At 32.2% G+C, this 15,922-nt stretch overlaps 1 protein-coding gene across 5 annotated transcripts; it reads right to left on the bottom strand.

Moving 5' to 3' along the window:
- Positions 1–8,126: 8,126 nt before the first annotated feature.
- Positions 8,127–14,320, bottom strand: LOC106775796 (putative axial regulator YABBY 2). 5 transcript variants are annotated; one of them, XM_022778554.1, is made up of 8 exons: positions 14,089–14,172; positions 12,388–13,961; positions 12,187–12,251; positions 11,791–11,910; positions 11,434–11,563; positions 10,420–10,468; positions 9,849–9,924; positions 8,127–8,657 (listed from the first exon to the last, which is right to left on the bottom strand). In XM_022778554.1, the coding sequence occupies exons 2-8, from the start codon at positions 12,485–12,487 to the stop codon at positions 8,553–8,555; spliced, it is 645 nt and encodes a 214-aa protein (XP_022634275.1). In that variant the 5' UTR covers positions 12,488–13,961; positions 14,089–14,172; the 3' UTR covers positions 8,127–8,552. The 5 variants fall into 5 exon arrangements, with proteins under 5 accessions (XP_022634275.1, XP_022634276.1, XP_014518490.1 ...); XM_022778555.1 differs by having other exon boundaries at positions 11,434–11,557; XM_014663004.2 differs by lacking the exons at positions 12,187–12,251; positions 12,388–13,961 and having other exon boundaries at positions 11,434–11,557; positions 14,089–14,320.
- Positions 14,321–15,922: the final 1,602 nt, after the last annotated feature.

The raw sequence follows: 15,922 nt of genomic DNA, 5'->3' as shown, positions 1-15,922 counted from the left end.
AATTTGATGGGTGAATAAACCACTGCATCTACGGACGGAGGGCTTATGGAGTCAATAAGTCAGCTTTTCACCCGTTTATTCACCCGTTTATTTCCGTTTATTTTCAGTGATCCAGTTATCATAGGTTGAGTCATCAATAGAGGGTTTCGTCACTGTGCTAGTGAGATACCCGATTTGTTTCAAGCTCCAATTCGCATGTCCATTAAAAAGAAAAAGGTTAACGTAAAAAAAACTTCAAGAAAGAGATGATTCAAGTAAAAGAATTAAAATAATTTAAGAGAAAGAGTTCAAGAAGATAATTGATTAAATATTTGAAGAAGAAAAGATTCAAGAAAAGGAATTCAAAAAGAAAATTATTCAAGAGGAAAAGATTAAAGAAGATGAATTCAAAAAATTGCTTCAAAAAAAAAGGATTCAAGAAGAATTCAAGAAGAAAAAGATCTAATAAAAAATTCAAGAAAAAAAGAAGAAATTTTTAGGGGCTAAGTTCTGATACCATGTCAAAACAATTATGGAAAATAATTCTCATTCATTTATTCATATTTTTCCTTCTCAAATGAGATACATTTATATAAGGAATATTAATAACTTATGCTTAAAAATAAAAAACAACTTAAAAATAAAAAACTAATTTTAAATATTTAAAACTTATTCCTAAATAAGTGTAACAATAATTTAAATTCAAATTCTATACAAATTAACAGGCATGCTTATTAATTAAAAAATAATTTTCCAGTTTCCAAAAGCTACAAACACTTGCAAGCACCCTTGTTTTTTCCTATAAAATACAAATCAAAACACGACTTTATCACAAACTGATTCACACAGAAGTTGTGATCATAATGTGTACTGTTTCTATTTTTTTAAAACTTTTTAATTGAAAATCGGTACTTCAACGTTGTGCTTCCGAACAAGACATTCATTTTTCATAATCCAAATCTAAAATCGTGACATGAAATAAATAGAATTGTATAATAGGATCTAAATTTCATTCTAAAATCGATTTATACATATTATATTAGTTAAACTTTTATCGAGTCAAATAACATATCAAACAAACAACTATAATATTTTAATACAAATTTAATATTAAATTAAAAAGTAAATTTTATGTCTAATTTAATTTCATAAAATTATTTTATAAAATAAAATTTATATATATTTATATATTATAAATTAGTCTTTTAGACTTCCATCAAACAATATTTGATATTAAGAAGAGATGTGATTTAAAGTACACTATGAAGAGAAAGCACATAACATAACCAAGAAAATGAGATAACCAACCAGAGATTCATCACAACTTGTAGCTGAGTAAACTGCATGTAAATCATAGTAACATCGATGTTTAATGTTTAATGAAGTGAATGTTTGGAGTTTGAGATTGAAAGTGTGATGTGAGGATGAATGGTCATGGATGTTTAATGTTTTTTTGAGGTTTCGATGAGTTTGAGCGATGAGCAGAGATAGTTTGCCATATGAGGTAATGTTTGAATGGTACACTATATTACCATTGTAATGAAAACATGTTAGAGTAGAATGAATGTCACTTGCATGTCTTGTTACATATCATGTGGCCTACTACTTTGTGTGAACACAATAAAGAAATGAATCATCTTCTTCCTTTAATCATCATCACCACTTTTGCTATGGAATTCCACCATCTTCCTATTCTTATCTCTTCCCACTCACTACTTTCCCTGTCACTGTTTACGTACTTCCATTCAAGGACTTCTACACACTATTCTTATTTCTTATATGTATTCTCTTTTTACATTGCAATTACTTCACATTTCCTCTTTTATATATATATATATTATTAAAAATCTCACGTTGATTAAAAATAAGATTAAATTACAATATATAAGTAAGATATAAACTTCATCTTATAAATCTTATAAATTAATTTTGTGAATTTGAACTAGACTTAAAAAAACCATTTTTTAATATTTATATAACTGCATATTTGGATTCTTCAGATCCATCTGATTAAGCTGTTGAAAGATACCCCAAACTCGTTTCCATCATCTCTTTCTGCAACCCTCACAAGTGCTGCAGCAAAACCTACAATGGAGTTTGTGCTAGACATTAGTAGTTATACCTTTTTTTATATTTTGTTTTAATATGTATTTATTATGATTAACTACGTATATAAATATATTATAGTATGTTAGTTATTTTTTAAAAAAGAAAATTTTGATGTGTAGATTTACCGTTTAGTAATTTTATAGACTTAGGTAATATGTTCGACTTTTATTTTTTATATAAATTTATAATAAAATAATGATATAACTGTCTAAATTAACGACTTTTTAATATTATATTATTATGTTAAAATGGTTAACTAATGCCAAAATGTTGTTTTTTGTATACTTAATGGTTAAAGATATACATGGATATTTAGTTGGGAATAATTCAAAATAATAAATAAAAAAAAAGTTAAAATCAAATGTTTGTCTTATTTATCATATAAAAGTATTGTAAGAGTTTTAGATAGAAAATGATATCTATTTTTTATATTGGTTAGATTTAGGTTATATTTATGTAATCTTATCCTAATAAAATGCATCCACGTTGTTTTAATATGTTCCAAAAAGAAGTTAACTTAAGTCGTCTAAAGTTTTGTTAAAATAATAGAATATAAAAAAAAATACGAACGACATTTTGTTTTATAAATTTTATTTGGTATACTTTAACTTATTTATGTTTCATTAATGTAAAACAGGCTTTTTTAAGTATGTTATATTGGGTCTTTTAAGTCTGTTTTACAATAGACTTAGATTAGACATACTTAAATTTTAAGTCTGTAGTTGATCAACCAACCTTCTGAACCCGACAACGATGGTGATTAATCGACCCTGAATTTGACTAACATGTTCCAAATTGAGAGTATAGATCTTGGATGTGAGCTTGTCCAAGGCGGGATGAGCCTCTTGCTCCAATATCTTTGCCTGTGAGTCATCAGAGGGAGAGAGAGAGAGAGAGATTTAGGGTAAAGACAAAGGGAAATTGTCGACAAGAAACGAAAAGAAGAGAAGAGGAAATAACAGACCTCGCTCTCTAATATGCTACAGGCGGCTTCAAGGCAGGACTCCATGGCCACAAACTCGAAAGGGAGAATCTTGATGGCATCGGGGTCGTCGTCATGGTCGGGGTCGGGGTCAGAGTCGTTGTGGTGGTAGTGGTGTTTGGAAGAGGAGAAGGCCTCACTAGTGCAGAAAAGACTTTAGACGTCTGTTATTTTGGGCTTTTAACGTCACATCCCAAACCGACGTCTATATCCCAAACCGACGTCTATATGGGTGACGTTAAATGGGACGTCGGATTCTGCAGTTTCAACGTCGTTATAGACGTCGGTTAATCTCATTGACCGACGTATGTATAAACGTCAAACCTGACACAAACCGATGTCTACAGACACTATAAAGATGTCAGACACAACACAAATTGACGTCTAAAGGCACTATATAAACGTCGGACATGACATAAACCGACATCTAAGGGCACTATAAACGTCGGGCATGACAATAACTGACGTCTACGCAATGTTCGTTGTGTTTTAGTGCAGTTTTGCTCGTGTCTTTGGGTACCATAGTAGCACCTCATTCCTTTCTAGTTTCTTCGTAAGAAAAAATTGCGTCTTTTACATCTCTCATGGTATTTCAACCCAAAACCGAACCTGGGTCGTTGCCTAGTTCCATTCCAATCGCCAAAGAACAAGAATACGTTGAGACCGTATTCTTTTTCTTTCGCCATAGAAAAAGAATACGATGACACCGTTTTCTTTTTCTTTGGCGGTAGGAGGGGAAGTAGGCAACAACCCAAGTTCGGCTTCAGCTTGAAATGCCATAAGAGATCCAAAAAACGCAAGCTTTTCTTACGAGGAAACTAGCAAAGGGAGAAGGTGCACTACGCTACACAAAGACACGAGAAAAACTGCATCAATCGGTTCAAATGAGATCAAATGGTTCAAAAGCATGTTTAATCGGAGTAAAAGCAAAGTTTAAACGGTTCAAAAGAGTTCAAACGCACCTGAAAGGCAATGTAGCGGACAGAAAAGGCGAATGAAGACAATGAAGTGCACGAAAATGGTTCGCGATGACTGATTTAACAAGAAATGAGACGTCAGTTGCCACAAAAATCGACGTCTATAATCTAATATATGTCGGGGACCTTACTAATATGACGTCCATTCAATTTCAAAATTAATATTCGTGGTAAATGTAGACGACGGTTGGAGGGATTAGACGTTTAACTGGTGAAAAAAATGACTTTTCACCTACTGTCAGACATATAAAGGTTAGTTAGGAGGGAACAGACGTTTAGAGTCGCATATAGACGTCAGACTTGTGGGATCTGACATCCAGATGGCGGAAATAAATGACCTTTCACCTACCTGTCAGGCCTCTAAACGTCCGTTAGGAGGGGCCCCAACGTCTATAATATTATAGAAGTCGGTGCCCCCTTCTAACCGACATCTAGGGCCTGACTTATTTGCAAAACTCCCACCGATCAATAATTTACGTCACGACCCTCTCTAACTGATGTCTAATGGATGACATTAAAAGCCAATTCTGCACTAGTGTCTGGTGATGGCGAAGGATCCTGGAGCTTTTGGATGAAAGGGGTGATGGAGGGGTCGCATGAGTTGAGGAGGAGAACCTCATGTGCGGTAATGATGGCCTTGATGTGCTCCAAGTTGATGACGATGGCCTTCTCACGACCAATAAAGGCGGAAGAGGAAGCCGATGCTGGTTGGATGTTGAAGTTTGTTGTTTATGAAGTGAAAAGGTTTTACGAATGTCTTAGATTTTTTTTTAAGTTTATTCCATTGTTACCAGACTTAATAATACTGATTTAAGTCTGATAAAAAGGTAACAGACGTAAATTATTATTATTTTAAAGTCATGTTCTTACATTTGTTTGCTTATAAACAAACTTAAATTTGCAGACTTAAAAAGTCCTTTTTACACTAGTGTTTGAATTGTATTTATAGATAATTTTGTAAAAAAAAAAAAAGTTGAAATACTCTTAAGTGTTTTATATATTTTTTTGTCAATGAAAAATAGAAAATCTACGCTATAAGAATACATGGAGTAAAATTGATTACTAGTATTTTAATATGTGCATTCCAAAAGTTAAAAAAAAAATTACTTTTTAAACTATAAATTGAATTGATAAAATATTATCATATTAGGTTACATTGACTATTTACAACTTCTTTTAAGAAAACTAAAATTTAATTTAAATAAATATAAAAAAAGGATAGTTTGGAAAAAATTAAATATTTAATAAATACTTTAATTTAAGGAAGCTCTCAAAACACAATTTCGTGCCAAAATAGTTTCCAGATGTGCTGTAATCTGAGATAGCTATCATGATTTATGTAGAGAAGGTGTATTTTACTAAATACGTATATATAGTTTTGTAGAAGAGAAATGAGAAAGGTAATTTAAATTAATGAGTGATGATGAGATGTAAAAGAGGATTAATTAGGGTTAGGGTTATTAGTGGGAAGATGAAAGGTGTATGTAAGTGACATGACAGTCTGAATAGGTTTGGGTGAGAGACATCCATTTATTGTTTTGTGCAGAGAAAGATAAAGTGAAGTGATACATCCATCCATCCATCTATCAGACAACACCCTCCAATTAACCCCACCAACCTCCTTGATTTGACCTCTCAGATTCTCTACATTTGACCTCTTCCCACCAAACAAACACCACCATTCTTCTAATCTTCCATTTCTTAAACCATCTTTAACCTATCAAAACCCTAAAACTATACCTAATACTTCCTCTCTCTCTCTCACGTGTGCCTTCATCCTTCAATCAACTATCAAACATTATGATTCTTGAATAGTAGCATTTCAAAGGACCATGCATCTCATAACCATATATAGCCACCCCTTCTACTGTGTCTAACATTATACGTCACGTCACCATGACTGCACCAATAGTCGTTTTTCATAATGGAAAACACTCCCAACAACAATACAAAACATACTCTTTCTGCAGCTACCATCCAATCTTCTGCTTCCACCACTCTCACGCGCCTTTTCACACTTTGCACATTAATTAATTATATCACACCCTTCTTATTACTTTCTTTACTGCATAATCTACTTCATAATTACATTCTTAATTATCACTCTCTATATATAACACTATATATTTCTATCACTGACAGTTTCTTTTTTAATTCTTAATGGTAAACTGAGCTCCACCATCACCTTTCTTTTTCTCTTTAACCCTGCAACTTATACATGTTTTTACTCATTAAATCTCACATCTTTATTTTATCAATATTGTTTGATAAAAAGTAGAATTTTGTATAACCAACTGGTGCTTGTCAGATTCTTAATAAGATGAAAATGTAAAGGAAGATTTTAATAGGCATATATATAGTTCTGCAAAATGAATGTAAGAGGTGGCCTATAATTAATTATTTTTTCTTATGAGAGTTTAATAAGTGTATATGAGTGATGTACAGAAATTGTAGTTTCCAAATTGATTAAGAAAATATTGTTTATATGATTTTTAAGGTAATTATGGTAAAATTGAAGTGGTTTACAGTACATTGTTGTTTGGAATTGAATGATCAGTTCTCTACTTTTTATAACAATCATAATTACAATTTAAAAGTTATATTTTAAGTAAATTTTATTAGTTGACGAAGTCTTTTGCAAACAACCGATCCTGAAAAATCAAACTGTTTAAATAAAATGACAAAAGTTTGTTAACAAGTTGCATAATTGTATTTTTCATTAATTTAAACAAAGCTTTATGAAAACACAGAACTGTTTACAGATGTATAATTAAAATCTTTTGTTTTCTGCAACTCACCCTAAAATAGAGGAAAATACTTACAACATTAATGTTTCATTTTTAATATTCAGTATTTATAAGCAGTTTTTGTTTGGGTTATATATATAAATGATTTTAATACAAAAGTATAGTTATAATTAATATCAAACAGTACATATATATATATATTCTTATAATGAAAGCTTCCAGGTCATTAATTTTAAGTATATATGCATAAAAAGTGTATTTGAGAGAATAAAAGGTAATCATAGTTAAATAAGATTCACAAAATATATATACACGTACATAAAGGATATGATTATTTATTTCTTTTTGTAATAGTTATTTTGAAATCATATGTAAGATGATGATACTTTTACATTAATGATATAGCATCAAAATTTAAGTCTCCTTCTTTCTATATAATATAAAAGTAGAAGATGAAAATGAAACTAATTATGGTAATACGGAAATACATAAAGGCAACAGATGTTCATCAATGAACTCCAACTAACTGGGTTCGTATACATTTATTTACTGATTCAACTCTTCAAAACATGAAAAGTTTATCATTATATCTGACAGGACAATTTTAATTATTAAACAAATCATCATTTTGTCACTAAAATTTTAGGATTTTGTATACTTGAGGAAGATTTATCTGATATTCTTGCTTAGAACTGATGGGCATGTTGATATATAAAGAAAATGTTATACTGATGCTAAAGAGTATATATTACAATCTTTTAAATGACAGAATATGATTCTGAAGGATTAAAACACAACTATCTGTAGAATATAGTGATATTTCATGATTAATTATGGGAGTTGTTCTTTTGCCACCTATTTTCCTAGGTTGGTTTATATTTTTGTTTTATTATAGTTTATTTAACTTGGAGAGTGGTTTGAATTTATGAGGAGATAGAGTATTTCCCTCACTGTTTTCCACAGAATTCCCTTTTACTTAGAAGCTTAAAAACAAACTGAGTTCTGCGAGTGTGGCAGAGGTGATCATGCATGCAGAACCTGCACTACATGTTGCTCTTTTAATAGGGCTGTACTCCATTAACTGAAAAAATGGTCCAGGAAGAAAAATAGAAAGAATGAAGAAGAAAAAAGGAACCCATTAAAGAGCAAGAAATGCAATATTACACTCTTTAATTTACTGAAGGAACTACGATGCAAGGTGGGTAAAAAAGAGTTCCTCGGGAGGAAGCACTATATACCCAAAAATGGTCAAACGGTAAACTTCTCAGAGATGAAAAAGGTGTGTTCATGTGGTCCTATGAGAGGGTGAAATATTATTGGTGTGCTTAGGGGTTGTCATAAAAAGAATAAATCATTTAGATAAACAGTACATAAATGTAACAATCTTTTCTCTTTACGTGTTCGAAATTAATGTGAAAGCAAAGAGATTTAAAACACACTCAAACACTTCAGATTATGATGAGTGAAGAAGCATCATCATCATTATGATATATAGAGGAACGTGTTGTTTACTTAAGGGCTCAAATTCAACACAATAAATGCAATCACAAGAATGGCAATCATTTCATAACAACGATATATATATATATATAGAAAAGGGCAATACATGTACTATTAAACATTGGTGAGAGAGGGTGAGGTTAATTTGCAGGAGTCTCCCATCCAGTTGTACGATTGGGAAATTTGATCAACCTCATTTTCACTGATTTAGGTCAAGCATGAAAAAAACAAGCTCATACTCACAGGCTTCCATTTATATCAGTAGAATCCATTGGTCTTTTCACCTCCTTCTCCCTGCTCCAACTTTCCTTGACTGTTACCATCCAGCTTTAACCCAAAGTGAATGTGAGGGAAATGTGCCCACTGCATACACATTTAAACATCAAGCACTCTTCATAAAGACAAATTTCATGGCCTCACACAAACATGTATATTTATATATAACAATGAACTGCTGTTTATGCCATATATAGTCAAGATTCTTGCAGCAACTGGCAGGTCATATAACTAATAAACTCCAAAGTTAACTTCAAAATTTTGAACAGATTTTCACTCGTTAGTCTTTAAAATGGCTAGCATGACCATGTTATTATACTAACTCACTTTACAAAACTTTCAGATCCATTTTATTAGTTATTTTTTCTGTATATATCTTTCATTGACATGTGATGGAAAAAGTGAGTTTTTTTCTGTAAATTCTAATGTCTGTGATGCTTGTGCTGTTCTTGTACAATTTAACATGCATAATTTTGAACAGGCATGGTCATTTTGAAGAAGGGTGATCGATCAGGTCTGGTTTTTCAATCAACTCGGGCTGTGTGTGGCTTCCAAAATAAAATGCGGTGAAAAACATGCAATGGTACATAGGAAAAATAAGAGAGTTCAAAGCAGCACAGTGTAGTACAACATTGGAGAGTGATGGAATCACATGTAGACGAACTAGACAAGTGACACTGGTTACAGCATGTGTTAGGGTTAAGAAAGTGATCACGTGAAAGTGGCTATGGCCTATCAAACTTGACCTAATTTGACTGCTTGTAGGCATTTTAAAAGGGAGATTTGATATGGTTTTATCATAATGAACATAGTTGCCCAATCAAATGCTTAAACATATTCCTTACACAAAAATGTTGATTCACTTCCCTTTTCTAATGCATCAGCTTTTTTGTAAACTTTGTCTTTGCAATATTGGATAATCTCATGTTGTATATGACCAATAAATAAATAAATATATATTCTGAAATCAACAATTTTAATTTTTTTTTTGCGGCTATAACATAAAATAGCATGTTCCCGGGGTTCTAAACCAATTAATGAATGTGATTTCCCACATATACCCTCAAGCTAGATGATTACTTTGAAATATGTTTGAAATAACTGTAGGAATATCGGATTGTGACCTTGAGGAAGAAGTTTATAGAAGAGACAAGAGTGTCTGTAAACTGACAGAAGTGGCTCCAAAAAACATGAAAAATGTAGAAAAGTGCAGCATGCTGTTGTATGGATCACAGAATGATATATATTGATTAATGTAGTAATTAAGGCTAAACTCACGTTTTTGGCTGCGGAGCTGAAAGCCTCCCTGTGGCTGATATCTGGATTACTAGCCTTAATCCTTTGGATTTCCTCCCTGCAAAATCAGACACTTGAAAAGACTTGCTATTTGTTTTTACTCAATGGAATCATCTCTACTATACTTTAGAATTAAGAAACTATATTTACTTGGACTGTTCGATCATCTTTATTCTTTGAATACAAAATAAAATATTAATCATTTCGCTTGAAATTAATAATGCTTGCTTCTTTCTTTAGTAATTACACCCTTTACTGTTATCTTTAAATATACTAATTTTTAGAATAAATAATGTAATGATAAATGTTATTAATCAATGACAAATTACCCAATATAATAATTTATTGATTCTTAAAAAATTTAATTTATTATCATGTCATCACTTTTATTTTTATAATCTGAAAAAAAAAGTAAAAGTCATCCGTATAATTATCTCTAATAAATTTGATGATGATAATTGCAGCCCTTAATCAAATCCTACATAATATAACAGTAAATATGGAGAAGCAAGGAGGTTGATTTTAAAAGAACAAAGGGTCGAAGACTACTTACTTAATGAATCGATTATAAGCAGAAGGCACACGATGTCTCTTCTCTGTAGCTGTTGAACAATCATATATGTAAGAGAAAAATTAGTAGAATGAATCATAAATTTGTACTAGATCTGTAACCCAAAAAATTTACATCACAGATTCACCAACAGAAAAGCTGGTTGAGATATGGAATTTTTCACAGGAAAGGCCAAATTCCCTAGACAGACTGAAGCTGTGGAACTGGGTTGTGGAGGACCATTCAATTATATGCTCTAGCATTCAAATAGCATTGAAATTTCCGTTGTTTATCCAAGAGTCCATTGGGTTTTCTTTCTTATTACTGAAACAGTTTTTGTCGTCATTGCTTTGTACAGTTCACCGAGCGAGAAAATCGACCACTATATAACTTAAGTACTGCTACCTCTTACTACTTTTTTCTTGCAAGTATCAATATAATTACCATGATGAGCTGTTATTATATAATGGTGAAAGGAATCTGTGACTGTAAAATGAATTACACGTGGATAATTGCATACAAATGTGTATATGTGTGTGATATAAAATACACAAGTCATTGTTCTTGTTCTAGGGCATGGCATGACAGCAATGAATTAAGGATGGGTCAATTTTTTGTTATGTAAGGTCACCATCTTAGAGGGGGCCATTAAAATTGATGGAGAAAACAAGATGCCCCAATTGGGCACATAAAAACTGGTTACTCATATGGACGCCGACTCTCTGAAAAACTGGAAAAACTTGTTTTTATGACTAGTGGCCCTCAATGATAAGGTTGTTCTGCTCTGCTGCTGCTTGTATTAAATTAGCTTCTGCTGCTATGGAGAGAGTAGTTTGAGTCTTTTTCATCCTTAATTAAAACTTGTCACTGATATTAAAAAGTTCCTCACCAGGTTAGCTGGTTAGTTATACGTGTTGCCTTTTTGTTCATTCAGATTTAGGCGAATTAGGATAGGTCCAAAAGCAGATACCAAAAGGAGGGAAATTAATCATGAAATGTGAGAATGTATATACTCACGACGAATGGGAGGAATCCTTGGTGGTTCATGCTCTACTGCCTCAAAGGGTGCTATTTTGTTACATTTTGAAGACGAGGATCCCAGTTCCTTGCTGCTTGGTTCTTCAAAGCTTATGTGCTGTTTCTGTGACTTCATTAGCAACAGATTACACAGAAGAATTAATAAAGGATCACACAGTTATTCATTCAAAGACCTGCAGGCTTTTTTCTTCTTTTTATTTTCTTTGAGTATAAAGAAATTATATTATCTCATTTATGGTTTGCCCATGGCGTCAGAAAGAGGGAATTGACCGAAACAGTCTGAAATATATATGTATATATATATATATATATATATATATATATACACACACACACCTGAGGGTCTTGAGGAGGAAATGGTTGAAGGGACGCTCCCATGTTAACTGATAGCAAATTAGCACAATGTCCACATCTAACCGTCACTATGGTTAGCAAACTGTTGTATGGAACACTAACCTGCAATACCCCATTTTCAAATACATAACAAATATTGTCATTAGTTACAAATATAAACACACTATAAAGTAGAAAAGTGAGTCTAAGAACATCCTCTTCACTTGTATGCATACAGTAAAACATGCATTAACGAATGAAAACCAGCAACTTAAAGCTGTACAATTTTGATCACCAATGGACACACTTAAGTGTGTGTGTGTGTATTATATATATAGATATGTGTGTATACATACATATACGGGTCTTGACATTGTCAAAAGAGGTTAGCGTTTATACATGTATAGGATAAGTGAAGCTTTCACATTCCCAAGAAAAGTGCTTCCAAAGCACACCATGCAGCACTGCAATGAAAAATGAACAGAGAAAAAGACAAAATGCATAGCTGCCAGAAGAAAGAGGTTATAGGAAGAAGATAAATAAACTAGAGAGGGAAGCGAATGCAGTAATTTTTTCTCATTCATTCTGAGAGAGGTATACTTTTAAGGGTGTGTGTGCAGTGTCCAGCTGGGGAGAGTGTGGTGTGGTGTGGCACATTGAATACATCCATATAATAGCAGCAACGCTCTGAACCTGACATGGGGCGATTTAAAATTCAGTACTCTCAATCTCTCACAATGTCCCCTTGTTGTGGGTGCGCATCACTTTTTGCTGACACTACAAGGCAAGATGATAAAAGATAGAAATTGTTGCACATAGTGTGGAAGAAAGAGAGAGGGTGAAAACGACTTGACTGGAACGGAATCCATCAAGGCCTTGAAGGGTTACACCACCGTTAACCACTAGTGCTTGCCACCAGAGGAGAGTGATGTATCATGATGAAGCAGATTAGCCCTTTAGGCCATGGTATAAGATCTCAAGAGAATGCTTTCTCAAAAGGGGTAATTATAATTTCAACATGCTATGATGAAAGGAGAGAAAGAAAAGAAAGTAACAAGAAATACTCAAGAAAAGGAGAAAGGGGGCATATGATATGATGTGATATAGCTTGTTCTGGTGGTGAAATATGAATTTATCAGAATCCCTACAAGTTCTTGTAGAAAGAAAGAGAGGACACTGCCTCTGTACTTAAGGGAAGCAACAAGGCTGAAACCGTGAAAAAACTTGATGATATATACGATATCATAAAAGACGATATGATGCTTCACCCTCATCGCCACAGAAAGGCAATTAAGGGATCAAATCAAAGACTGAGGAGAGAGAAACTGCACTGCGTACCATCACATGGATTTGTTGTGTTCAGATTTAATTTTCTGAGCCGTGTTAATTTAGCACACAAGTACACAGACCAACAAAGAATAAAAAATACCATATACCAAATGAAATCATATACTCATATACTTGTTGCTGTTTATTCTTCAAATTATTATTTATTTCAAAGTTGAACAAAAGAGGGGAACCCTAATACCTGTGAATAACCCTAGTATATAGATCTCAAGGCTGTGCCTGTGTACGCATTTTTAATAATAAGCATCTCAAAATTTCTTCCACAATTCCTTTATTTCTCACAATTCTGTTGTTAGGTACGGGTAGGGGTTTCAATTATTTAATTTCATAACTTTCTGCTATTACTTTGGCTGCATATATAATATAAATATATATACATATATATCTCTTGCCGCTGACCAAACTAGCACCACTCATATCAAGGTAGAGGTTAGGGAGCAAAACCCAGTTACACTTTCTCATAAAATATTACATACTAGTGGAATCCTCGGTACAAAAAACCACACCATTTACAGAATTTATTCACTTAAGTGATAGATTGGAGTGTTTTCCCGATAATTAAGTTAACCTTATGTATAAATTGGGGTATTTCTGTTGCATGCTTTCCAACAGTTAAGTTTTCATCCATTTATGTAATATGTATATATGTGGATATATATATATATATATATACACACACACAGAGACATGCATTCTGATTAGGTCTGCACTGAATTTCGCTTTTTGAGGGGTACCCAGAAGCGCTTTTTCTTTATTCCTGGCTCTTGTATCATCTCAGAATCTCGATCGATTAAAGAAATTAGAGAAAACCAGAGTTGCCAAATTAGCTGGTGAAGGGCGTGGCGCAAGAGAAAGCTCAGAAGAGTATGGAAAGAAATAAGCAAAGAGAGAGATAGATAGGTAGATAGATATAGAGAGAGAAAGAGAAAGAGAAAGAGAAAGAGAGTTCTGTACCGCTAGAATGGTGTTGCAGAAGTTGCAGTGAACATAACAAACACGTTCCGTTGCCATCATTTCCATTGACATTTTTAATCTATATGTGACTGTGTCCTTTGAGTGAGTGCTTGGTGGATTTATAGGCAGATCACGGGGGAGAGAATCACTTGGCTGAAAGAAAAGTGAACATGATCATCAACGATTTACAGAAGACGCGGAAGGAAGAGAAAATAAATAAAGAAATAAAAAATAAATAAATAATTTATTTACTTATTATTGTTGTGTTATTTAAGAAGAGAGAGAGGAAGTAGTGTGGTATGGTCGGGGAAGTGGGGTGGGGTTAGAGGAAGAAAAGATGGATTATGGGAAGTGTGCGCGTGTGAGTGACACGTGCGATGAGAGAGTGGGTGTGTGTTATGATTGAGAGAATGAGTGGGTGGGAGTGACCCATCTCTAACCATACTGGCTTTCTGTAGCGGACGAGGGGGGCGAGCTATGAATGCTTAGAAATTTGGAATGAATGTTTAGGGATGTGTTCCAAACCAATAAACTATTCATAATTCAATCTAACATTAGCAAAACAAAAAACATTAAAAAAACCATCTATAATTAAGGTTGTTATGTGTGGAATGAAACAATTCATTTTACTTCAAAGAGTTCAAGAGTGATAGATACCTAGCTAAGCAGGGTTTTTAAAGATAATTATTGTCTTTCTAGTTTTCAAGGAAACTTTTTCAAAACTTAACTCTTTAACTTTCTCTCTGTCTTATTGTATTTGTTACTTTTGGATTGTTTCGAATATAAAGAAAATAAGGTATGTTCTTTTTCTTAAAATAATATAAAATAATGATGGAACAGGTGGGATTAAGAAAATTAATTAAGATTTTTAATGTAATTAAGCATGAGGTGGAAAAGAGTATGGAAATAGGAAGTGGTGGAAAATAACTTTTGTCCATTTTTGTTTCTGCTTATCTATGGCGGTGTAGTGTACTGATTAGACGTGTTCTTGTACACATTCATCTCCGTCAAACTCTCCACGTGGAATTTGTCACCATAATTAGAATCATTTTTTATTCGTTTCCTTCGTAAAATAAAACCCTAATCATATTCAGATCCAAAACTAAACAGAGTGAACATGTGCATTTGTCACCAACATTGGCTGACATCATTCACAATGATCATGTCGTTAAATATTCATAAGCTAGCTCTTTCAATTCCCTGTCTATTTCTATCTATAAATATTTGGTCACTATAATTCTTATTAGGACATTTTTTTTTAACAGATCTTAATTACTTAATCAATGTTTTGTTCCTTTATGTAGAATAAGAAGTCAGTGAAAATACTTATTTCTGAGTGAGACTAAATTATTAATAATTTATGAAAAATATAAAAAGCGAAATATTAATTTAAAAAACATTTTTGAACAAATTTAGAAAGTTACTATATAGTAAAAAATATATATATAATTAAATTTAAAATACAAATAAAAATTAATAATAAATTAATTAAAATAAAACATAATACATCTTTCAATAAATTTGATTGCATTAAAATTGGATTTTAGTAATGATTTAATCTATGTGTAATTTCTATTATAAAAAAAGTTAGTAGACAAAAATTAAAAAATAAAATCATTAAATAACAATTATTTTAGAGGTAAAAGTAATTAGTTATTATATTTAAAATTTATAAATTAATTTCTAATATTAGTTACTAAAGTTTTAGTTAATATTAATGTTTAAATTAATATATTTAATTCAAAATTAGAGACTAATTTAGCATCAATAATACTAATTAGCTAAAATCTTAGTAGAGATCAATTTAAATTCTAATTTAAAAAGTAATAATAAT

This window comes from Vigna radiata, chromosome 2 (genome assembly GCF_000741045.1).
Source record: "Vigna radiata var. radiata cultivar VC1973A chromosome 2, Vradiata_ver6, whole genome shotgun sequence".
Lineage (NCBI taxonomy): Eukaryota > Viridiplantae > Streptophyta > Magnoliopsida > Fabales > Fabaceae > Vigna > Vigna radiata.
This window is presented reverse-complemented; position numbering and strand designations above follow the sequence as displayed.

What these genes read in the sequence shown, in the direction of transcription:
- LOC106775796 (XM_022778554.1), bottom strand. Translation starts at nt 12,487, where the DNA reads ATGTCAGGTTCAGAGCGTTGCTGCTATTATATGGATGTATTCAATGTG. An exon ending in GCTTCACTTATCCTATACAT is followed by an intron (nt 11,911 to 12,186) that starts GTATAAACGCTA and finishes GGGGTATTGCAG; the next exon opens with GTTAGTGTTCCATACAACAG. An exon ending in AAGGATTCCTCCCATTCGTC is followed by an intron (nt 10,469 to 11,433) that starts GTGAGTATATAC and finishes ATTGTTCAACAG; the next exon opens with CTACAGAGAAGAGACATCGT.